At 35.2% G+C, this 25,820-nt stretch overlaps 1 protein-coding gene across 2 annotated transcripts; it reads left to right on the top strand.

The window, feature by feature from the left end:
* The first annotated feature begins 3,316 nt into the window (after nt 1-3,316).
* On the top strand, nt 3,317-22,746 carry LOC111403705 (inter alpha-trypsin inhibitor, heavy chain 4-like). 2 transcript variants are annotated; one of them, XM_023032304.1, is made up of 12 exons: nt 3,317-3,487; nt 3,560-3,772; nt 3,875-3,955; nt 9,189-9,305; nt 10,176-10,445; nt 11,108-11,264; nt 11,991-12,068; nt 20,087-20,187; nt 20,572-20,742; nt 21,061-21,135; nt 21,517-21,624; nt 22,205-22,746. In XM_023032304.1, the coding sequence occupies exons 1-12, from the start codon at nt 3,425-3,427 to the stop codon at nt 22,532-22,534; spliced, it is 1,764 nt and encodes a 587-aa protein (XP_022888072.1). In that variant the 5' UTR covers nt 3,317-3,424; the 3' UTR covers nt 22,535-22,746. The 2 variants fall into 2 exon arrangements, with proteins under 2 accessions (XP_022888072.1, XP_022888070.1); XM_023032302.1 differs by having other exon boundaries at nt 3,318-3,487; nt 3,866-3,955.
* The last annotated feature ends 3,074 nt before the right edge of the window (nt 22,747-25,820 follow it).

The raw sequence follows: 25,820 nt of genomic DNA, 5'->3' as shown, positions 1-25,820 counted from the left end.
TAAGAAAAAACTGAAAATACTTGCAATGAGAATGAACATCATATGACATCAAGGGAAAATCAAGGTCAACAATTTTTAAAGAAATTGAATAATCACAGAAATAAAATCATATTCATTACCCTTAAAGAAATAGTTAATGATATTTTTTTGTTCATTAAAATTGAATAATAAGTAACTAATTATTTGAATAATGACTGTTGAAATTCTAAATCATCAACATAAACACGATTAAGAACATTATTCGGTTACATTATTTACATTCATTTGTAACAAATTCTAGAATTTATGCCCATGATATAAAATAGAAATACTTCAAATGTTAACATTACATATATTATTAAATCCAATGTTTTTAAAATTGGAACGGANATGAAAATAATTCAATATATTACTATAAATATTGCATGCATATTTTCCTATGAATGAATAACATATCGGGAGTGTTTTAGCCACATTATTTTAGTAATAATGCATTCTTGAATAGTGTATTGATGAGAAATGTGTGGTTAAAAAATAAGAAATTTTTTTATTTGCGTGTAATATTATTTTATTGAAGAAAGTGTGGTTGAAATGATGTCCAATCACTATTTAAGAATACATTTTTTTGAAATAATATGACTCAAATAGGCTCATCGTCCAGATAAGAGTTGGTCATACGTGTATTAGAAATGGAATCACCATGGCTAAATAATTTTCATTCAAAATAAATTTTGCCTTTTCTCTTTTACCAAAAATTGGATCGCTTGGACCCAGCTGTAAGACAACTAGACTAACAGGTCCGAATAACAACATTTGGACACTTCTAACTAGATTGCCTATGTCTCTATTTGCTTCTTGGTTTCGCACCTGACATAATATACAGAGTTGTACATACTAAAATTAGAGTCACGCCACACTTACAAAACTAAGTTACAAAGTTAGGTTACAAAATAATAGTCACACCAGTCATTTCAAAAATAAATTTTTAAATCATTTCAAATCAATGGCCTACATTTTGCCAACACATTGGTATCTTCACTTTTGTAAAGCTACTTTGTAAGAGTAACTTTATTCTTAAAATTATTCACAATTTACTCATTGAAAATTTTTATTTTTAGACAATATTATTTATTTTTGTAAATCTCTTCAAATTCTCAAAATAATATATATTTCTTAAATAAATTAATTTTATCCGAATCTTATAAGTTAATTTAGGGCATGTTTGATAGTGTTATGAGAATTGATTTTTTGATTGTTAGAAAGAAAATGGATCTTATCTGTGAGTGAAGAAGTAAAAAATGATGGCTGAAATAGTAAAATAACGATCAAAAAATTGATCTTTTTGTATTTCCTTTTTTAAAAATTCATTTTCAACCACATATTCTCTTAAAATAATTTCACATATAAATAAGAAAAATTCTTTATTTTTTAAATCATATATTCTCTAAAAAATTACTATTTCAAAACACATTTTCTTATAAAAAAATGGGGCTCAAATAGGGGTTTAACTGTTTGGTCCCCATTCTTTCAAATTTTAATTGTTGGAATAGTATTTTTTTTTTTAAATTGTGTGGTTGAAAAATTAATGAAAAGTTTTCGATTTGCGTATATATAATATTATTTTGTGAATGATTGTGTGGTTAAAAGTAAGAGGAAAAAAGAATGAGAAAGAGAATAGGGTGAAACGGGATTAAAAAAAAAAAAGTCATTTGCCCAAATGGCGTACTGATAGGGATGTCAAATGGGTCGAGCGATTCGTCGGCTCGTCCAAAAAATTGAAATTTTTTTAAAAAGGTGCAAAAAATGTGAAAAAAAAAAGAGCTCACGAATGGTTCGTGGGCTCGGCTCGTGGCTTGAGCTGAGCTAGGGATGTAAACGAGCCGGGCCGAGCCGGCTCGCGAGCCTAAAGTTTCGGCTCGGGCTCAGCCCGGTTAAAGTGACCGAGCTTTTTTGCGGGCTCGAGCCGAGCAAAAGCTCGGCCAAAAAAAAAAAGGCTCGGCCCGAGCTTTTGCTCGGGCTTTTTACGGGCCGAGCCGGGCAGGCTCGTTTTCTCCACCTTTTTTTTTGTTTTTTGTGGGTTCTTCTTCTAATCTGCTGCCTTTTAAGGCAGCAGATTTGTTGCCTTTTAAGGCTTCAATTTAATTTTTTTTTTCTTTTATTAAAAAGCTCGCGAACTCACGGGCCGGCTCGGGCAAAGCCCGTGTCCCCGAAATGGGGCTTGGCCCGAACCTAGGCTCGGGCTACCGAGCCTCGAGCCGAGCCACGGGCAGCCCGAGCCAGCGAGCCCGATTGCCATCCCTACGAGGCGGCAATTTCCTCGACCCTTGATCTTTAATTCATGGGGCCCGCCCCATTCAAAATCAGGGGCTGAGGTGGCAGGATTGGAACCTTTGGTTCTGCAGCTTTATTCAATATTCAAAAAGACATTCTAGAATCAGTTTGAATCTATTTGTCATTTTCTGTTTGAAGAATGGAAGGATCTCGAAGAATTCACATTCCATCTTGTGCATGTCAAGTGGGGTTCAACAATGATTACAAATAAGAACACAATGGTCATGAATTTCAATGGTCAAATATCATCCAGATTAAACGGAATTCTGCAGGACAAAAGAGAACGATTGTTGCCATAATACTTTCTGAGAATATAAATTCAGTTTTCATCTCGAAGCCAGGTCAGGTAAACATGTCGAATAAATCCTACAGCAAATCCGATAGCACCCAGAACAACAATAATTCTAACCCACAGATAGGATATAAATGCCTTTAGTACAAAAACTTTCCATGAATAGAACCATAAAACGGAGAAAGCATATCCCAGTACAGCTCCCACGACTACTTGGCTGGCTGTATGAAGCTGCTGAGAAACCCGTAGCCATGACTGCGAACAAAAACACCCAAAAATCAAAAAACATTTGATTTTAATGAATGGTAATAATATATGATAGAGATTATGTTCCCAGACTATAATTTCTTTCAATTTCTCCCAATACTACTTTAAAATAAGGAAAAGCAGATGATGACAGGAGAACAAAATGACAGTAAATAAACTTCTCAAAGAGCAAGATATGTTAATATTGTTGAAGGGCCTTGAGTTAAAACCAAAGAGTTGACCTATGTTTTTGGTAAAAAGAAAAATCTGAAACTTTAAAATAAAATTGTTGATGATGTTTTTTTTACAATAACTAGAAAATATTCCTTTGCTCCAATGATTGCGGTCGAAATTTCAGTTCCATTAGAGGTTTAATAATAATGTCTAAAAGAAAGCTTTCCTTTTATACTTTTCCCATGTTTCATGAGACGAACTTAGTGCTTATTTTATTTTTTTGTTCTCAAACGTTGTATTATTTGCTAACAGGGTTCAATTCTAGGTGTCAAGGTCGAGGTTCCCAGGAAATCATATAGTACTCAACTGATTGCTCTGGACAATGAAAGAGATACAGGCAAGATGGCAAATATTGAAGATGGAGGCTTTTTGAAACCCCATATATTCACTCTGACAATCCCGCAGGTGGTGAACCTACTATGGCATTTGGTGGAACTTCATCTTCGTTGGTAAACTAATATGCCCCTTTTCTCCCAGGTCGACGGAGGAACCAATCTTTCGGTTCAATTTAGCTGGTCTCAAAAATTGCTGTATTCCAATGGACAGCTGACCTTGAAAATTCCATTTAACTTCCCTAAATATGTAACGCCTGCCGGAAAGAAAATTTCCAAAAGGGAAAAGATACAGCTTAATGTGAACGCTGCTCCTGGAACTGAAGTTTTGAGTAAGACATGTAGTCATCCTTTAAAGGTGGAATTTACTTATTTATTTTTTTGGGTTCTACTAATTATATAATCTAGTTGTATAAAAATGATCTAATTGCAGTTTATATGATTGAACTAGGAGCTACAGCGGCAAGCAGGAAAGTTGGCTTTCTCATATGAATCTGAAGTTCTTACTTGGTCAAGCAGTGACTTCTTCTTTACATATAAAGTATGATTCTATCTATATGCGCATCAATTGACATTGCTGCTATTCCATTGAATAATAGATCATGCCCTACTCTGAGTTTTCCGTGTAACTGTTGAATAATTGGGATTCGATTGTATATTGTATTCAGTAATGACACTTCTTTAAATAGGAGAAATTATAGAGATTAACTCCTGGAAAATAGGAGCTGAAAAACGGAGAGAACAAATATTATGGGATAAGATCATCTTATATGATAAGATGAGATTTCTATCAATCTAAATCTCACTTAATCCTTATCTAAATTCAAAAATAAACAAAGCATATAATCCTAAGTTAGGATAAGCATAAGAATAACTCGGTTCAACACTCCCCCTCAAGCTGGGAGAAAGATGTCTATCATCCCAAGCTTGTCTAAGACATCTTAGAAGATCTGTTTAGTGACCCCTTTTTTAAATAAGTCAACCACTTGCTGCCTTGATAGTACAAAAATCATGCAAATTTCCTTATTGTCAATCTTCTCCTACATAAAATGTTTATGAATCTCCACATGCTTTGTACAATCGTGATGGACAGGATTATGTGCAATACTTAGTGCAGCATTGTTATCACAGAAGATCTTCATTGGCTTAACACTTAATTGTTTCAATTCTTCCACTGGTCTTTGTACCCAAATCATCTCACATGTACCTTATGTAAGTGCTTTGAGCTCAGCTTCAGCACAACTCCTTGCCACAACATTCCTTTTTTTTTTTTTTTTTCCTCCAAGTCACCAAATTTTCCGAAATAAAGATATAATAGCCCATGGTTGATTTTCTATCTTCTATGGATCAGCCCAGTTTGCATTAGAGTAAGCTTTGATTTTCTATCTTCTATGGATCAGCCCAGTTTGCATTAGAGTAAGCTTCAACACATCGTTTCTTAGTTTTTTAAAATATATACCCTTTCGTGGAGAAGACTTCAAATAATGGAGAATTCTATACATTGCATCCATCTGTTTTTGGAAAAGGCTATGCATGTATTGACTTACCATGCTAACAGCAAATGCTATGTTAGGCCGAGTATGTGAGAAGTAGATCAGCTTTCCTACTAACCTTTGGTATCTTCCCCTGTCTACTGTTTCTCCTTCCTCTTTTCCGATTCGAGCATTGACTTCTACTGGAGTTTCCAATGGTTTGCACCCCAACATACTGGTTTCTTTGAGAAGATTTGGTGTATTTTCATTGCGAGATAACAATTACATTCTTACTTCTTGCTACTTCCATTACTAAGAAATAACGCAGCTGAACCAAATCCTTGATCTCAAACTCCTTTGATGAAAAAGATTTTAAATAATTTAGTCATTCTAGATCATCTCTTGTGAGAATTATATCACCCATATACGCTATTAAGATAGCTATTTTTTCATTCCCAAAATATCTAAAAAATAGTGTATGATCCGCTTGAGCTTGTAAACAACTAACTTTCTTTACAGCTTAAACAAACAAACCAAGCTTGAGGATGTTGCTTTAGCCTATAAAGAGATTTTTTTTCAGTTTTCAATGTATCCTTGTGGTGCCACCATATAAACTTCCTCATCTAACTCCCCATTCAAGTAGGCATTCATTACATCTAACTGACAAAGTGGCCAATCTAAACTGACAACAACTGATATCAATACTCAGATGGTATTTAGTTTGGCTACAAGAGCGAACGTCTCATTGTAGTCAATTCTAAAGGTTTGAGTAAAACCGTTTGCAACAAGTCTCGCTTTGTACCTATCTATGCTCCCATTGGCTTTATATTTGAGATTGAATACATACTTGCGTCCTACAGGGATTTTTCCTTTCGGGAGCTGTGAAATATCCCATGTATTACTTTTCTTCAATACATGAAATTCATCAAAAACAGCCTTCCTACATTCATGACTTGCAAGGGCTTCTGAAATACTTGCTGGAATATTCTCGTTAGAAATCTGAACGCTGAAGGCTTTATATGTTTGAGACAAATTCCCAAATGACATAAACTGTTGTAAAGGATGTTTACTACATGAGGGAGCCCCCTATCTAATTGCAATAGGTAGCCTAGTAGTGTCTGATTGAGGCTGCTGTTGTTGTTGTGACACGGTAATCTCAAGTGGAGCAGGATCTGTATTTTTAAGTAGATTCTTGACAATGCTGTTGAGTTATAATTGGTTGTACTACTTTGTCCTCCTGCATTCTCCTTGAGTATGTTAATAAGTCACGATCTTGTTGTGATCTTTCTTCCTTGTTATCAAATAATGGCTGTGCAGATACATGATGATCAACAGTAATGGTAGCATCAATTACGGTTTCAGGATGGACTGGAAGGATAGTACCATCTGCACTTGTACTTGGAATAGTTGCATGATCACTAAAAGGTGAAAAATCCCATAGTTCAATCTCACCAGAACTCTCCCCCTGAATTTAACTATGGTAGTATGGGTATCTTCAAAAAGGTGACATCCTCTGTAATGAAAAGCTTCCTAGTTTTAGGGCAAACACTTAAAACATTTTTGACATGGTGAGTCGCCCAAGAAAATGCATTTTATTGCTCGAGGATCTGGCTTAGTTTTCGGCAAGGAATGAACAAAGACTGTGTATCCAAAGACTTTAACTGGGAGATTTTGAAAAGGCTATTGTGTGGGAAAACTGGAGAAGTGTTTGGAGTGGAGTTTTAAACTAAGGACACTAGATGGAAGCCGATTTATGACATATGAGGCTGTAAGGACAGCTTCTACTAGAAACTCTTTGGCACATTATTAGTAAATAAGCCTTAACAACTTCTAGAAGATGTTTATTTTTTCGTTTAGCAATACCATTTTGTTGGGAGGTGCCTACACATGTGCTTTGATGAACAAGTCCATGATTACTAAGGTATACTCCTAGGATTTGGTCAAAGTATTCTCGGCTAATATCTATATGTAGGATTCGAATTTGAGTTTGGAATTGAGTTCTAAAAAATTTGTACCGTTTCAGATTTTCCTTTTAAAAGGAATACCCAACAAACTCTAGTATGGTCATCAATGAAAGTGATAAACTATCTAGCACCAATAATACCCAACAAGTTCTTTTTGATTTTATTGGTCCCCAGATATCATTATGAAACATAGAAAATGATAGAGACTCTCTATATGGCTGTTTAGGATAAGAACTCTCGGTGTGTTTTGCAAGTTGTCATGCATCACATTGAAATAAATTTGCATTTTTATTGAGAAATAAATTTGGAAACAACTTTTTCAGATAAGAAAAGCTAGGATGCCATAATATTCTACTAGGAATTAAACTTGAAAAGGAACTCCAGAACATAACTGACTTCTCGACATTTAGGTAGGCTTGAACTTCTTTTTCTTCATGTTGCTGATCAACTGAAAGATAGTACCACGCATTATTTCTTGTAGCACTGCCAATTATCTTCCCTGAATGCAAATCCTGAAATTCACAAAGATGAGAGGAGAAATTAGCTTTGCAATTTAGTTCACTTGTCATTTTGCTAACTGAAATTAGGTTACATGAGAGATTAGGAACATGCATTACTGAATAAAGGGTAACAGTTGGGGAAACCACAATATTTCCTTTCCCTGCAACTGAAGACAGGGAGCCATCAGCAATTCTGATTTTAAGTATACCAGGGCAAGGAATATACTAAGGAAAAAAAATTTGAATTTCTTGTCATGTGATCAGATGCTCCTAAGTCTATAATCCATTCATCACTATTATTAATCCGTGTGTTCAGTGCAAGGAAGAAACTACCTTTCTGAGCAATGTTGCAAAACGGATGCAAGGGGGATTGAGAGTTACTCTGGTTAAGATTAGATTGGCTTTGCTGAAGTAATTTTTGAATTTTAGCTATTTGTCCGTGGCTGAAAATTAATTGCTGTTCTTGGCTAGATCAGTCGAGGTTGCTTGGTACCCTCTGGATTTGGTCTGACTGCATGGCTTCCAATTGGAAGGCTTTCCATGGAGCTTCCAGCACATTTCACGGTTGTGGTTGGACTGATGACATTGGTCACACCATGTATTCTGTGCTCGATTTTCTCCAGAATTATTTTTTGAAACTCCTAAGTTCTGCTTATTCCAATTCACTGTCAAAGCTAAGGCTTCGAATATCTGTTCTAACCTCAGTCTCCTTGTTTCCGCCTAACATGACTCTCCTCCGACTTTCTTCTCACCTAACTTCAGCAAAATCTTCTCTTAGGCTCAAGAGAGGTTTAGCACCAAGAATACGTCCTTTCACTTCATCCAATTCCTTATTCAAACCATGTAAAAAATCGAAGACACGTTCAATTTTAAGGTCTACCTGATAGTTCTTGCTGCAAGTTTGACAGAATTTGGAGACATCCTGGATCAAGTCCAGCTCTTGCCATAAGCCAGTTAATGTATTGTAGCAATTCGTAATAGAGGATTCACCTTGCTTGCAAACCTTTCACGACAGACTTGAGCTCAAACTGTTGGGTAGAATTACCTAAATCAGAATACATGTATTTAACGGTCTCCCATATATCCTTAGCCATCTTGTACGATAAATAATTCCTCCCAATCTTTTTGTCCATCGAGTTGACCAACCATGCCATCACCATAGATTTGTCTGCTTCCCATATGGCATAATTTCTGTCACTTGCCACAGGCCCTGGTATAGACCCAGTAAGATACCCAATTTTTCCTTTGCCTTATGTCACCATGACAATGGACTGAAACCAATCAGCCATCTAGTTTATGTTGGGTTATTCGTAAAGAGGATTTTTTTTGGGGTAGAGGAAGGAGAAGGATTGCTGTTAGTTTGAAAGGAAGCTACAGATTCTGTACCAATAGAATATACAGATCCAGAATCTGCCATTGGAGATGAAGGGGGGAATAACACTAATCCCTATTACACTCTGATACCATGTTGAATAATTGAGATTCAACTGTATATTGTATACAATAATGACACTCCTTTAAATAAGGGTAATTACAGAGATTAACTCTAGTAAATAGGAGCTGAAAAACAGAAAGAACAAATCTTATGGGGATAAGATCATCTTTTGTGATAAGATGATATTTCTATCGATTTAATTCTCACATAATCCTTATTTAAATTCAAAAATAAACAAAGCATGTAATCCTAAGATAGGATAAGCATAAGAATAACTCGGTTCAACAGTAACTAATAAAATCAATTGTTAGTTAGTTATTCTAGATAAATACCCTTATGTGTTGTGATGCATTTCTGAAGTAGAGAAAGGAAATTATGTTCTAAACTGATTTGCATGTTTCAGATATTTTCAAGTTATACTGTTGGCAGCGTGCTTTTGAATTCTCCATCATTGCTTGACGTTGACCAAAGGGATATGTTCTGCTGCTATCTATTTCCAGGGGACCAGCTGAATGGAAAGGTGAATTAAACACCGAATTATTTCAAGTTTGTCTTGCAAATTATAAATCTTTGTGGAAGTCAATTGCTATTGATGGAAAGCAAAGGAAAAGAATTCCACTGTAGTTGTTTGCCTGCACTTACCTACATGTTGATTCTTGAAAAAAAACTTTATTAATCATGATGTAGTGGTGACTCATATCTGTTGTTATAAATGTATCAGGCTAACCAAAGGAAGTGGTGAAACGTGGCCCATAAAATATAGTGGCTTGATGCTTGTTACCAATTTACCATACATTATTGTCATGTAATCCGAAGGCTCTTTGCAAAGAATTATACATGCAGTGTGACGTCACAAGTTTTTTGTCTTAATAAAAAGTTTGTTATCACGTAAGTGTTATTGTACATATGATAATCCTTAATGTATAAAGGTACATTACAGGAGTCATACTCCCCAACTCAAAAAATATTTTCAATTTGTTTATGAAGATAACAGGTCAATGAGATCAAGCGAGAAAAATGTTTACATACTATGGAGGATAATGATGAAATGACAAAATTATAACTGACAGATAAATACCTGTAAATAATTACAGAATACTTGTGAATCTTCAATGAGAACAGTGAATGCTGTGATAATCTTATCTAAATCATTGTCTAGCCAAATGAAAGCATGAAAATGGAGCAAATGCCTGCATTTGATTTCCTGCATGCATTCTTGGAAAAAAAAAAGGTTATCACAGCACTCACTGTTCTCATCGAAGATTCACTATTATCTGTGATATTCTTAAAGCAATAAAGCTTAACTTGTTTCTGTTTCTTTGTTATCACTGATCGGCATTTAACATTGTGTTTCCAAGAGTAATGGTGGTTTCCTTTTCATGTTGTATAGATTTTCAGAAAGGAACTGGTATTTGTTGTCGATATAAGTGGAAGCATGAGGGGAAAACCTATTGATGACACCAAAAATGCCCTGGTTGCAGCTCTCTCAAAGCTTGATCCAGAAGATTTGTTTGGTGTAATAGCATTCAATGATGAAACCTACCTATTTTCCTCATCTTTGACACCGGCAACTGTGGAAGCAATTGAGAATGTCACTCAGTGGATTAACTTGAACTTCATCGCTGGAGGTGGCACAAATATCTTGCTTCCTTTGAATCAGGTTTAATTGCATGGTCCTGTAATTTGAGAAGATCTTCTTTGTTACCTATGCATGTGCTTGATGACAATCAAGCATCATATTTTATATCGATTAAATTTCAAGTTATTTTGGAAACGAAAGTGATCTTAATGATAATGTAGTTTACACATGGAATCAATTTGTAGGAGCTGACATGTTTACAAAATTGAAGTGCAACTCACATACGAAAGAAACTGATTTAGTTTTCCCTTCAGCACTGTATAGACCTAGATGTTATACTTGGAGGTCCAATGTTGTTGTGACCAGAGATGTATAATCTTAATTGCTTGATGGTTTCCTCAATTGCTTATACAGACTAGAGAGTTGTAGTGCCTCCTGGCTTGATCTCTGCATTCTTGGTCATCCTAGATTTCTAAGAGTTGCTTGGACAATGTTCACTTCTATTCTCCTTCTAGTTTTGGCCCTACATCGAGCAGGCAAATGAAATGTGCATGTCTGATGCTTCTGGGATGGAGTCAAATAGTCTTAAAAAAATGTGGATGTTTTAAGTTCAGTTGTTTTAACTTTAATTGATTGATCAGCCAATCGTTTGTTGAGTTACAACCATTTTTATTTTTTTATTTTAGTTGCACAAGTGGAAGTTATCTATGACAACTCTAACATAATTGCTTTTCTGTTGTCAGGCCATTGGAATGTTATCTAATAGTAGCAATTCCATCCCTATCATTTTCCTCATTACTGATGGGTCTGTTGAAGATGAGAGACATATTTGTGATTCTATGAAAAGTCGATTAACAAATCAGAGTAAAGTTTATCCACGAATATACACATTGGGCATAGGTAAGATTTTTGGTATTACTAATATCTTTGTAATGTTTAAAAAATTTGTTGAATCAAAAAATAAGCACATACAAGAAATGACATATGCAAACAAATATAGGACTTATCAAGAATTTTGAAAATTCATACAATTGTTAACAGAAATGGGAATGGACTGTGATCTCCAAAAGCATAAAAAGGAATGTTGATTTTCAGCTTCTTAGCACATAGCAACTTAGTAATTTCTACTATTCTTCTTCCATACAACCAAATCTTATGTAACTTCTGTTTCTGCCTGAGTATGGAAGACCAGCTTAGGGAGATTTTCTTCCTTGATTGTTATCAGCTGTTAGAACATGATCTCTAACTGCTGTCAGAAAAAAAGTGTTTTCCTATGGAAACAAAGCACAACTATTTGTCAGAATTAGTAATAAAGGCTTAATATAGAATAAACCAATTGCGAATGTCAGCACAAAGAACTCCACTTTTCTTTACAATGACAAGAACGGCAATGATTGCTTCCGTCTTAGGTTGCAGATGCCTATGTATGATGGCCAATTTGACACTTTTTTTTTTTTTCAATGAGTGATTTTTTGTGAGAATTTGAATCCATTGCGCGGTGCATCACTTTAATGTCTTGCATTTCCTGTCTTAGAGTGCCACTTGTTATCTTCATCGTGTATTATATTAGTTTGACTGCAGGGCCTCTTTTACACTGTATTTGACTAGTAATTTATAACATTTCAGGTTCATTCTGTAACCATTATTTTCTCCGGATGCTTGCAATAATTGGTCGTGGATATCATGATGTTGCTATTGATGCAGGTATGTTTTTGCCTTTTCCAAAATAAATATATTGAAGATCCTTCTTGGTAATAAATATTAGAAAGCTTCAAATTATGCTTGAACTTTACCAAGTTCTTTTGCGTTCTCTTCAAATTTTCCTTCACCTTTCGTCCAATAGCGTACCATGATTAGATCTACACTACAACCAGGTATTTAAACCAGTTTTTTGTTGTTAATTACTGCAGCACCAGTATGATGTGCATATAAATCTTTTAATGGTGTCTTTTGGTCTTTGCCTCTGTTTGGGCTCCATTTTAATGTGATTTTGGGAGAAAATGTATCTTGGAATAATGATTTTTTGAATAATGTGTGGTTAAAATTCAAGGAAAAGTTTTGGGTTTACATGTAATATTATTTTATTTAAGAATGTGTTGTTGAAAAGAAGAAAGAGAAAAATGTATTAAAATTAAAATGGAGCCCAAACAAGAGCTTTATACATATATACTACCGCAGAACTCAAATATAGCATCACAGGCTCTTCAACCCGAGAATCTTATAGGCCTTTTCACTCAGTGTTTGATCTCTTTCTTTTACTATCATACTAGATGTTATCTGCTGAAAACCTTTGGGATGTAGAATTGCTGCACAGCAAAAGTAGCAGGATATTCAAATCACAGACTTAGCTGATCATGCAAAACTTTAAGGCTGTTTGTCAGTGATAAAATATAAGAATATTAGTTCTCAATATAATGGACAGGAAGTACGAAATGGAGAAGAAAATATTAGAGTTTTCAACGTTAATTATGGGTTTCCATGTATAACTCATGTAAGCCTTTGTCACTCGTATAATTTAATGATGTCCAGGGTTTAAGGTTACTAAGCAACAAAAGATTGTGAGTTATATGATTAGAAGCACCTGAGTGTAATAACCAATAAGAAGTATCAGTTCACGGATTACGTAAGACTCCAAAGGCAAACAAAGCAAAAATAATCATTTGTTAGATAGGACACTCTTTAATCACAAGTCTGATCTTCTTGCAATAATTGCATACCTTTTTAGGACACTGAAGAGCCATATGACCAAACCCTTTACAATTGTAACATTGCACACTAGACGTATCCTGATATCTGAATTTCAATTTGAGCAGCATATGCAACAGGAATCGATGCCACTTGATTTTGCTGTTGCTCCAAAGAAGCGCGAGTTATAAGTTGTTGCTCATCCCTTAATAACTTACCCAAACAGCCATCCAACTTTGAAAGAGATTCGCGATTCTTAAGACTGAATCGGATATATTCAAAATCAGATTGCAATTTCATGAGAAATTGATCTCTTAGTGACTTCATGCACAGCTTGTACAACCTCTAAACTGCCAAGTGAGACTGAAGCATAAATGATATCTGTGTATTCAGCCCAAAGATTAAAGAATCCAGAATAAAGCTCTTAAATGGAGCGAGAGTCTCGAAAAAAAATTTTCAATTCAAATTCCAACTGAAGTTGTTGAGTATTGTTGCTTTGACTGTATCTTTTCTTTAAAAACTCCTACATAGCATGAGCAAACTTGTAAGGTCTGAGATTAGGAACAATCTGAGCATCTATGGATCCAATGATCCAAGTCATAATCCTGGAATCCTTAGTTTTCTAGGCGAGGTACTTCTCTTTATCTTTCTCTTGATAAGGAGGTGGGAGATACGTCCCACAGATCCTCTTTCCCTTCAACTAACAACTGAAAATGAAATGATCATGAAGAGTAGTTCTAGCCTAACACATGATGAAAAAAGTGTATTCTCCTATCAAATAAATTAATCATAACTTTAACAAAAACCAATTCTCCTCGAATAACTCAGCCCAATCAATAGTAGCCCAAAAATTATTAAATTAACTTCATTAGTCAAATCCAAACTTCAAGCCCAACAATAAACCAATGCAATTAAATCATCATTAATTAAAACCCAGCAACTAACAATTCTAATTAAAAAGGCCCAATTACACAATCAAGGCCAATTAAATTCAATAACCAACTAGCCTAATTAAATTGAACAACTCACAATAGAAACGAGATGGCTTGCTCTGATCAATCGCCAACACAGATGCAGACAACGGGAAAATAACCATTGTATGCTTCGACCAAAAAAGAACTAGACATGGCGCGCCAGAAACATGAAGGTAGACTTTAGACGGTGTGAAAAACACCACTGCACTGAAGGTGCTTCGATCAACAGAAACAAAAAATGAGAGGCAACCACCAGAGACTTCTAACTACAGTCGCCGACCACTATGAACATGGCTCCAACCACCGACAACACCAAAAACTAGAAAGGAAACCGAAAACACAAGAGACTTTGAGAGAGCGACTACGAATTTAGAGAGAAAAGGAATTTAGGGCTCTGGTACCATGTCAATTGTGTTGAATTACATTCACATATGTATTGCGTTCTTTTTATAGTATTACAAATGTCTATAAGAAAGGAAATAAAATATATATAATTGGAATGAAATCTCTAAAATAATTCCTTGATTTTATTTATGGAAACTAAATAAACTAAATAACCTCTAATAACACTCACAGGCAAGTTGTACATATCTCTAATCTCAAGCTTCTTTTCCAAAATTTTTGTCCCTCCAAGTCTCCCTGATCCTGCACCTATGATATCAGATCCTTCACTAGATGATCATCAATCTTCTATCATTCTCCGTCGCTCTTCTTGTGTTCATTGACCATCACATAGGTTTAGTTTTTCTTTCCATAGACCTTAATTCAATTACCATTCTTTCTTCCTATAGGTAGGCTATGAAACAAGAGTGCTGACAACAAGCGATAAATGCAAAATTCGAGGCACTTTTAGCCAACCAAATTTGGGATATTGTGCCCTATCCCCAATTTGTGAAACCCATTTGCAGTAAATGGGGATACCTAGTGAAACTTCAGTTTGATGGTTCTCTTGACTGCTATAAGACTCGGTTGGTTGCCTTGGGTAATCGTCTGGAATATGAATAGACTATGAAGAGACATTTGCTCCCATTACTAAAATGACTACCGATCGCCTCTTGTTGTCACTTACCGCTTTTCAATCTTGGTTTTTTCACTAAGTGGATGTAAAGAACGCATTCATACATAGGGTTTTCAAAGAAGACATTTATATGAAACTTCCATCTGGTATGCGTGTTCTCTCAGTTGACTCTGTATACATGCTAAAACGAACACTCTCAAACAGGCCACTTGAGCATGGTTTATTCCGCCAAACTGTATTAGATTTTTCATTTACCCATAGTCAGTATGATGCATCTCTATCCTTTCACAAGAGTATTGTTGTCATCGTTTTCTTATTAGTATATGTGGATGATATTATTATCTTTAGATCTGGTCACATCTTTATTCAAGAGCTTCGGCAGCATATTGAGCCAATTCTTATTATATATATATAAAAAAAAGAGACGTATACCAAAAAGAAAAGGAGAGGGGAAGGAGAAGAGGAGAGCACTTGTCCTTTTCAAGAGACTGAGCAAAATCAACCAACAATCTCTTATTTATGTTATGGATTAAACAAATAATCCGTATAAATAAGAGAACTTAATAACACAAAATAAGAAATGAAAGCAAGAATAAGACTCAACTGTCCTCAATATTAGAGTTATGACACTAAGTATCGCTATCAAATTGCACTATACCTAAGATGTAACTTTACAATGTATTTTGAACTGAGCACATGATACATAGAATGGAGGCTTGCCCCTAATACCCTTTATCTAGGAAGATAATATTGAGGCGCTAACACATCCAACATTTTTTTACCCACTAAAATTTGAAATTAAAGAGATTACAAAAGTATTTGTTAATGTATAAGGTATCTCCCACAATAAAAAGGACCAACACTTTAAATTAGAACTAGAATCAATTAATTCTAAGACTAGTTGATGGTAATCTAGTAGGGATATTATTTAATATTAGTATTTATGCAGTTGTCTACTTTTCACATTCGCGTGTTTTAGGAAGTATAATTTGGGTTTATTTGATAGAGGTCTTAGTATTTTCCTACTTAAATGAGCCTAGTTTAAATTTAAACCCTATGAAGGGGCTTATGCGTAATAGTTTGACTTAATGAATTGAATAAGATGATATTTTTATCTTTTAAATTATCTTTATTCTTTTTCTCGTCTCTTCTTTCTCTCTCAATTTCGTTCTTGTTCGATTGTTTAATCTCAACTTAAGTTATTTTTTAAGGGAAATGTCATGAGTTTGAACCCTGAGGATGCAATGGAAGTCGTGAGGGGTTAAATGGGCAGTTGTCCACCTGAAGCAAATAGTATGTATAATATAATGAATTCAACATACGAAGCTTGGGTTGTTACAGTGAACATACAAACGGACATACATATCCCAACTCTAGCCCAATCAACATACACCATAGCATATCAGTCTAGCTTGCCTGTACATTCTCCATACCAACTTCCCTAGTCAAAATCCATAGCCCAGTGCATGCATTTTCCATCCCAAATTACTACCTCAACTGTACCTTAACTTTGCACTGCTGTCATCACTGTCATGAGCTATCGACACTGCTATTGTTTTGGAATATCATCTTCATCATTGCAATTACAGTCATGAGACGTTCACACCACCCTAAGCTTGGATTTTCCTCACCTTTCCATCGTTGTTTTCAGTCCTATGCTGCTGATCCGCTGCCATGCTCGGAATCTCCTCATTTTTCGACCAACTTCATCAATAGAGCGGTTTTTTTGGGACTTTAGCATGGATTGCAAATCGTAGGACAATGATTCCCCATTAGTTCGAATAAACAAATACTTACTTCCTCTAAACTCTCTCCATTCTCTCTCCTATCTTTCTTCTTTCTCTTCCTCTTCCTCTTTGTCCCTCAATCTTGTTCTTGTGATAGGAAACTTTACGAATTTGATAAAATATAATTAGGGTTTTATTTAATAGATTTTGTAGTACTTTTTTTTTTTTGAAAGGTAATTAGAAATTTTATTAATCAAACCATAATATACAGGAAGTGTATTATCGGTACAAATTCGAAAGAAACGAAATAAAATTGGGTAGCCCATCTATTTGCCTAGTAGCCGCCACATTAAACTAAGTATACAGTGTAAAATAAAATAATTCTCTAAGTTGTTCTGTTGTTCGTATTTGATCGTCAAAACAGCGGCTGTTTTTTTTTTTTCCACACACACCATACTATGCAACCCGGAATAAGCTCCCATGCCAACTTGCTATCCTTATCTTGAAATTTTCTTCTCCATGCCTTCAGCACATCTTCCATACGCCTTGGCATTGCCCAATCCATATGTTGCGATGCAAAAATCTCATTCCACAGTAGACTAGCAGCATCACAATGGAGGAACAAGTGATCAATCGTCTTCCCACATCTCCTACACATATAGCACCACTCTGTAACATAAAAACCCCTTGGTCATAGGTTTTCCGCTGTTAGCATCTGTCCTCTCACGACTGTTCATAGTAAAAATGCTACCCTTGGTGGCAGTTTACTCTTCCACATAGCTTTCCAGGGGAAAGAGCTTTTCTCAGATCCTAATAACGATTTAAAGAAAGTGCCGATTGAAAACATGCCATCCCGTGCCGGCCTCCACCTGCTGCAATCACTATCTCTTGCCTTGATTTGTACTTCATGTAAAGATGTCAAAAATAGCGCGTAGTCATCTAATTCCCAGACCTGCAAACCCCGTATAAAAGCAATGTTCCAACTGATACTCCCATTGTGTTTATCTAAAACATCATTCACCATGACAAACGACATAAACACAATACGATACAAAGAAGGAAATTTCAACCTTAACGGTTGATATCCATACCAACAATCATCCCAGAAATTGATAGTATTACCATTCCCCACTACAAAAGTCAATCTCTCCCGAAAATCGCTCTACCCTCGCCTAATTTACCGCCACAGACTTATCCCATAAGAGCCTCGACTTTTGACTGAGCACCATCCTCCCAACATAACACCATATTTTGCTCCTATAATTTCTCTCCAAAAGCTCCCCCTCTCTGTTTTGAATCGCTACAACCACTTATCCAACAAAGTTTTATTGAACAGTACCAGACTCCTCAATCCGAGACCACCCAATCTCATGGAAGTAAGACGGCCTCCCTTTGAGAGGTACATACGTTTCCACCCTGCTAGCCTTCTCTCCACCCTTTCTACAATACTATTCCAAATGTGTACTTTTAAACTGTGCGCCTAAAGGCAGCCCAAGATATGTCATAGGCAATCGCGAAACCCTGGATCCAAGTATAGTAGCCAACTCCACCACATTATCCACCTCTCCGACCGTGATAGCTTCAGATTTCCCGAGATTTATTTTCAATCCAGATACAGCTTCATAACACAGGAGCAAACCCTGCAAGTTTCGAACTTGCTCTACGTCTGCATCACAAAAAATCAATGTGTCGTTTGCGAAGAGCAAATGAGATACTTGCAACTGCTCAACCATAACGCCCCTCGGTAAACTTCCACTACAGCCTTCTCAAGCATCCTACTGAAAGCTTTCATTACAATGACAAATAACAATGGGGATAAAGGATCCCCTTGCCTCAATCCTCTGCTGCTATGAAAATAAAGCACCGGAATGCCGTTCACCATAACTGAAAAGGAAACTGTGGAAATACAAAACTGAATCCACTGATACCACTTATCCCCAAAACCACATCGCCTGAGCATATACAAGAGAAATCCCCAATTGATGTGGTCATAAGCTTTCTGAATGTCAAGCTTGCATAGCATTTCTGGAACACCTAGACGCAGTCATGAGTTAATGCATTCATTTCCTATAAGTACTAAATCCAAAATCTAGCGCCCATTAACAAAAGCATTTTGAAACTTAGACACCACTTTTCCCAGCACCTCCTTTAATCTATTTGCTAAAACTTTCGTGATAATCTTGTATACTCCGCTCACGAGGCTAATGGGACGAAAGTCTTTAATATCTGTTGCTCCCGATTTCTTTGGAATCAGCACAATAAATGTAGCATTGACACTTCTCAATAATCTTCCACATTGAAAGAAATAAGTAAGAACATCAACAATGTCCGATCGCACCACTTCCCAACAAGTCTTATAGAATGAGAACGAAAATTCGTCCGGTCCTGATGCCTTATCATCATTCAAGCTGAACACCACCTTTCATCCTCCCCAAATGGCCTCTCTAACCAATTGGCATCCTCCTCAATAATAGAAGAAAACTCTAGCCCTTCCAACTCTGGCCTCTAGTCAAACTGCTCATGATAAAGATTCTGATAGAAGCTTACCATCTGTGTCCCGATATCCTTCGGATCCTCGTAAGTAACGCCATCTACCTTCAACATATTGATAGAATTGTTGCGCCTATTGGAATTCGCGACCCTATGGAAAAATCGGGTGCATTTGTGTTCCTTTTCCTCTCTCAATCTCGTTCTTGGTCAATTGTGTTCTATGTCACTAGTTCTAGACGATTTAAGACTCTGAATTACACTATAATGGCTATGGAAATCCTAACTTAAGGCCTATGGATGAAATAACTAAAAATATATTTTCTGTGTCCTTTCTATTTTTAAACCCAGGGAATATAAAGAAACTTAAGGTGAAAACTCTAATATAATGAATCCTAAATAATGGAGTTCATAGCATCTTTACAATGTATGAGTTTCAGTTTAAGATCAATTACAAAATATCTAATTTGCCTTTCTTCTTTTACAAAACAATGTGATCTACTAAATAAATCTAAATCTTCATATACGATTGCAGAGTCATCATAAAACCAAATACACAGGTTTGAGGTCTTATTACAGCCCTGTGTCCAAATTCTAGAATCTTACGATGCCTTGTGAAAAAAGTTGATAAAAATTATACAAAGAGCTTGGTTAGATATCTAGTCTTGTCCTTTTGGGAGTTATTTTTTCCTTTCTGATTCTAATTCAATCAATGTTTATTATTGTTTTTTCCATCTAGTAAGAATTTTGTCATTTCTGAACTCCCTTGTCTGTTGTCTCTTGGAATGTATGAAGCAACATCTGCTTCTAATTTCTTTTGGTTTTGGCCAGATTCAATTGAGGCTCAAATTGGACGACTATTTGCTACAGCCACCTCTATCTTTCTAGCTAATATTACCTTTGAGGGTCTGGATAACCTTGATGACTTTGAGGTACTTTTCGTCTGTTTGCTTTACATTAAATTTAATGTGATGAATTTTGGAAATCCACTTGCTTCATGGGTGACAACAAACTTTAGTGAATCTAGTAAATCATCTTCTGTCAGTATCAGTATCACATATACTTGACTATTTTACTCCTAACCTCTCAATATATGTTTCATAAATGAATTGCAAAAGATGCTGAAGTTTTAGGGATAGCATGTCGCACATGTTGTTTAACATGAGCTCGCTGTTGTTTGGAATCTGTTACAACGTTTGCTGCAGTCTTAACTTTTATACCTTTTGTGTTTATAGGGACTATATTCCGTTAGTATTGTTTTCTGAATATTTTATACTTCTCATATGTAACAGAGAGTTATTTTGATCTTCATGTAGGTGTTTCCTTCTCGAATTCCAGACCTGTCATTTGAAAGCCCATTAATTATATCAGGCAGGTACCGGGGAAGTTTTCCTGAGACCCTTAAAGTCAAGGGCATCCTTGGAGATATAAGCAATTTTTCTCTGGACCTGAGAGTACAAGTGGCAAAGGACATACCTATAGACAAGGTGAGTTATTTGAGTAATTTGATGTGAAATACGGTGTCGCATTAGCTGGTGTTCACATACAAAATTCTTCATTTGCTTTCTACTTGAAAATCCTGTGAATTCCCTACTTTTTTGGTACGAAGTAATTAAACTTGTTGGTTTGGCATTTTTTTTTTCCTTTCCAGTGTCTTAAATTTTGAGCAGTGAAGTTATTTTTCTATCAAGTGACTTCATTGGTGTGATATTTAGTCGATTCTTTTTTCATTTCTGTTCATATAACATGTATGTCTCATGTAATGATTTATTTATTTTCTCTTTATTAATTCATATTGAGTGCAGATACTCGCAAAACAACAGATAGAACTACTTACAGCTCAGGCTTGGTATTCAGAAAATAAGGAGCTTGAAGAGAAGGTTTTTCCTGACTCACTCTATTTCTCTTGTACATTTTTTATCATGGGACAAATTTTAGACCTGCAATATCCAAAATACCCATGATGGGAGGAAAACACTAGAATTAAAATTTAAAACAGAAAACTGTTCCCGGATTTTTAAACCATGCCAACAAAAACTCTTCACTGCTGTCATATGTTTTTTATAAATGAATTGTTGCGTAAAAACTGCTAGTTTAGAATGTACAAATTCTGTTGTCTAACTTTCATTTTCCTGTCTTAGAATTTTCTTTGCGGGAAAGGAAAATTTCACCATCCTGATCCTTATTTCATTTATATGAAAACATTTTTAACGAGAGAGAACAAAGCCAATTGATTAGCTTTTTTGTTCTGATGTTTGCAGATTGCAAAAATGAGTGTGCGAAATTCAGTTGTTTCTGAATATGCACACATGATCTTGCTTGAGACCGAGAGAGTGCGAAAAGGCAGTGAATCAACCAGTGCCCAACAGGTATATGTATTTTCATTAGAAAAATGCAAATTCTCATTTATTAAGGGAAGAATCTCTTCAAATAATCTTTGATATCCTAATCTCTCTGAATGCATAATGAACTGCTAAATAGAGAAAGTTGCCTCAGAATGTCAATGCAACTGTAGGAGAATATAAGAACAGAACGATATAATGAATAATGAACTTACTTATGAAACCCAAATTTTCCCAAGACCTATGTGCTAAAAAAAAGAAGGGATAATGCTTTTTTTACAATCATGGATGACAACTTGCTTGACAATTAGCGTGTTGGCAAAAAACTATTGGCTGCAAAAACAACTTTTTGTTGAAACTGTCCAATGGAAGAATGCCAGTGGGATTTTGTAAACAAAGTGATAATCCATAGTTGTACGCTAAGCATGATTGTGAAAAAGATAAAAAAAAATAAAAAAATGGCACGCAAAAACAGCGTACATGGAAATAGTTACTGGACATAGATGGTTGGTATGTTGTGGTAAGATTCAAATTCTGCTCTGGCCATTTGCTTTGTTGAAAGACAATTTAGGTGCCCTGTTTTTTAATTAAGGCTGCATGAATGTAGTTTTCGGGCAAAGCAGATTCTCATAGGACAGAAGATTCTAAACCTCAAAAGATAATAAGGGTGTATAAGCTGGGAATTGGTTTTGGCAATTTAAATGCTACTGTCGAGAACAGTCGTCCGGGATACGAAGAAAAAGGTCCTCCTGATGCTGGAGAGATTTTCGTGAAGGCAGCTTCAAATTGTTGTGGAAAGCTTTTTGGGCGCTGCTGTTGCATGTGCTGTATTCAATGTTGTTCACGGATGAACGACCAGTGCTCAATTGCACTAACGCAGCTGTGCGGTGCCTTGGCATGTTTAGGTTGTGCTGCCTGTTGTGATGGACGAGATTGATTGTTGTATGTCGTGTGAATTATACCACAATGGTTGTATAATTATAATTCATTAGTTGTCCTTAAGAGCATGGCTGGGAGCTAGATGACATTACAATATATGTTTAAAAAAAAAGAAAAAAAAAAGGAGATTATAACGCATGGTAGAGTAGTGAAAGTCTTGAATTACGCCCCTGTTTGAGTCCTATTCTTAAAAAATTCATTTTCCCGTCATAAGTGGAACTGTTTGCCGGAAAGAAAGATATCTTTTGTTACTTTGGTGACAAAACGGATTGGCTTCGGCTTGGGGGACTGATTTATCAGGCAGTCCAGCCTAGCCCGACACAAAAAGGAAAATCGAATAGCCAAAACTAGTCCTCTCTTTTTGACTGGATAAATATATAATGAGCAAAAGAGATCAAGAAATATTGCAGCGGACGTCTCCAGCTTTTGTAATGGGCAATCCGACTCAACTTTCAACCCTGGTACCTTTACCCTACCCTTCACATTTCAATGATCTAAGCAGTGGAGGTCTGAATTCCCAAAAAGGCACGTGAATGGAACGTGATATTTAAATTTGATTGAAGGGATGACTTGATAATTACATAAATAAAACCATACGAAACGAAAGTAAATAAAAATAGAAATTAAGCTCCCGTTTGGCCCCCATTTTCTGAAAATGAGAATGGAGGGAATAGTATTTTTTTTTTGGAAAAATGAGTGGTTGAAAAAGAATGAAAAAATTTCGATTTACGTATAATATTATTTTATGAAAGATTGTGTGATTGAAAATGAGAGAGAGAGAGAGAGAGAGAGAGAGAGAGAGAGAGAGAAATTGAATGTAATATAATTAAATTTAATGTGGGCCAAACGGTGGCTAAACTAGTATCACAATTTTGTGTCAAACGTGGCAAAATGTGTTTAGTGAACCTAGTTTGAAAAATAGATCCAGACCAACTTGGCTCAGTTTATGCAAGTTAATGGTTTGCCCATTATATATAAGAATGATTTCCTAAGCACCGGTGCTTAACTTATGTTAAGCACCGGTGATATGACACACTATTTAATTGGTGACTTATTAAATACATGGGACTTAGCATTAACCTCTATAAAGAAGGCAAATTTATGGAATTTGGCGATTTGCTTTTTGCAATTTTACTATTAAATTTTAAAAAATTTTGACCTCATTAACTCAATTTTGACAATCATTATTTCATAACTCTTTTTCTATATAGTCATTTCAATTATACATCAGCACAATTAATATTTTATACGTAAATTCAAAATTTTTCTCTACTTTTTGGACTATCTTTAAAAAACTATTTAAATATGAGATACTCTCTATTTTAAAAAGCCAACTTTTAAAATCATATTTCAAGAGACTCTTTTCAAATTTGGAGATCCAAACTCGGTCTTTATAATTAAATGCATTCAAAGTATTTCAATTTTCAACGTAGAAAAATAATATAATAATATAGAGAAAAGTTAGTTAAATTAAAAGATAAAAAAATAATAAATATTTTTTGGGAGTAGTAAAATTAAATGTCAAATATAAAAAGCATATTAGAGTGCTTCAAAATTTTTACTTTTTATGATAGAATATGCACTTTAAAAATAAAGAGTCTCTTAGAGATACTCTTATTAGTATTAACGAGCCGAGTCTAGCCAAGTTGGCTCGTTAGTCAAAACTCAAGGCTTGAGCTCGACTCGAGTAAAACGGTTCGAGCTTTTTACGAGCCTGAGCCGAGCCGGACAAAAACTCGACCAAAAAATCAAGGCTCGAGCCTTATGGAGTCGAGTCGGATAGACTCAATTTTTTTTGTCTTTATTTTTTTAATAAATAAAGGCAGCACTCGGCTACCTAAAAAAAGGCAGTTGAGTGCTGCCTTCATTAAGCCCTTCCCATCCTTTTTTTTCTTTAAAGGCCAGTGAGCCACATGGGCTGACTAGGGCTCGACTCGACAACCCAAAATGGGGCTTCGACTTGAGCCTCGACTCAATTCTAAAGGGCCTTGAGCCGACGAGCCTAATTGTCACCGCTAGATACTCTTAATTACATATTCTTAAAAAAATTACTATTGAAAACTCTAATTTACTTTAATAATGGTTAGCAACTAGAGGCATAATAAAGTTCATATTTTTACTATATAAATATTCTATTTAGTTACACATTGAATTCATTATTCGCACAAATATTTGCTCATTTTACATTTAATTCATAAACTCTTAGTCAGTCAGTTTTCATTTTTCTTGTTCTAAATTTTCAGTAACTTAGCCCCTGTTTGACCCCCATTTTTGGATAATAAAAATGGGAGGAATAGTATTTTTTTGAAAAATAAGAGGTTGAAAAAGAAGGAATTTTTTTTATTTACGTGTAATATTATTTTATTGAAAGTTATGTGATTGAAAATAGGAAAGAGAAAACTAGAATGTAATAGAATGTAATTTAATGGGGGCCAAACGGGGGCTTAATACTTAGTAGTTACTATTGTATTGTGGAATTCCACAATTTTTCTACTAATAATATTAAGGGGAATTTGCTTAAAAAGCTTAGAATATTTGGAAAAATGGCCTAGATTCAATATTTTTTGGTCAGTTAGCCTTTACCCTATTTAAAACCAATGATAGCAACCCTTTCAAATGACTAATTGTCGTTTCAGCTAATTTCAAGTTCGTATCACTTTTATTCTCTTGTATTCACATAAAAATGAATGTAGACAAAATTTCACTATATTTAGAGTAAAAACGAGTTTCCATAACCCAAAATGTTATGTCGCCGTTTTAAATAGTGGGGTACTGCTTCAACTAATTTTGTATTCATTTCAATTTATTTTCACTCGTATGCACATAATATGCACATAAAAATGAACGAACACAAGTTTTTATTGCATTTGAACTAGAGTTTTGAGTTGCATTTATGATCAATACTATTGTTTCGTCAGTAAGCTACAATAAATTTAACTAGAATGAAGGTATTTAACCAAAATTTCATTATATTCCAATTATGAGATAAGATCCTTAACAAACTAGCTCGCTTAACTTGTATAAATCTTCTAAAGATATTTCAAGATATGATCGATTTGTTTCAGAGTGAAATCAAGATCCCATGACCCAAACTGATATGATGTCGTTTTAAACGGTTGGGTGTCGTAAAACTATTTTTGTGTTCGTTTCACTTTATGTTCACTCACTCATATCAATATAAAATGAATGAATGCAAGTTTTTACTACATTTGGATACTAAGGTCGATACAAAAATTCACTTGATAGTGACCAAAAATATTGTTCTCTCAGCAAACTACACTAGA

Source organism: Olea europaea, chromosome 11, assembly GCF_002742605.1.
Source record: "Olea europaea var. sylvestris chromosome 11, O_europaea_v1, whole genome shotgun sequence".
NCBI classification, from domain to species: Eukaryota; Viridiplantae; Streptophyta; class Magnoliopsida; order Lamiales; family Oleaceae; genus Olea; species Olea europaea.
This window is presented reverse-complemented; position numbering and strand designations above follow the sequence as displayed.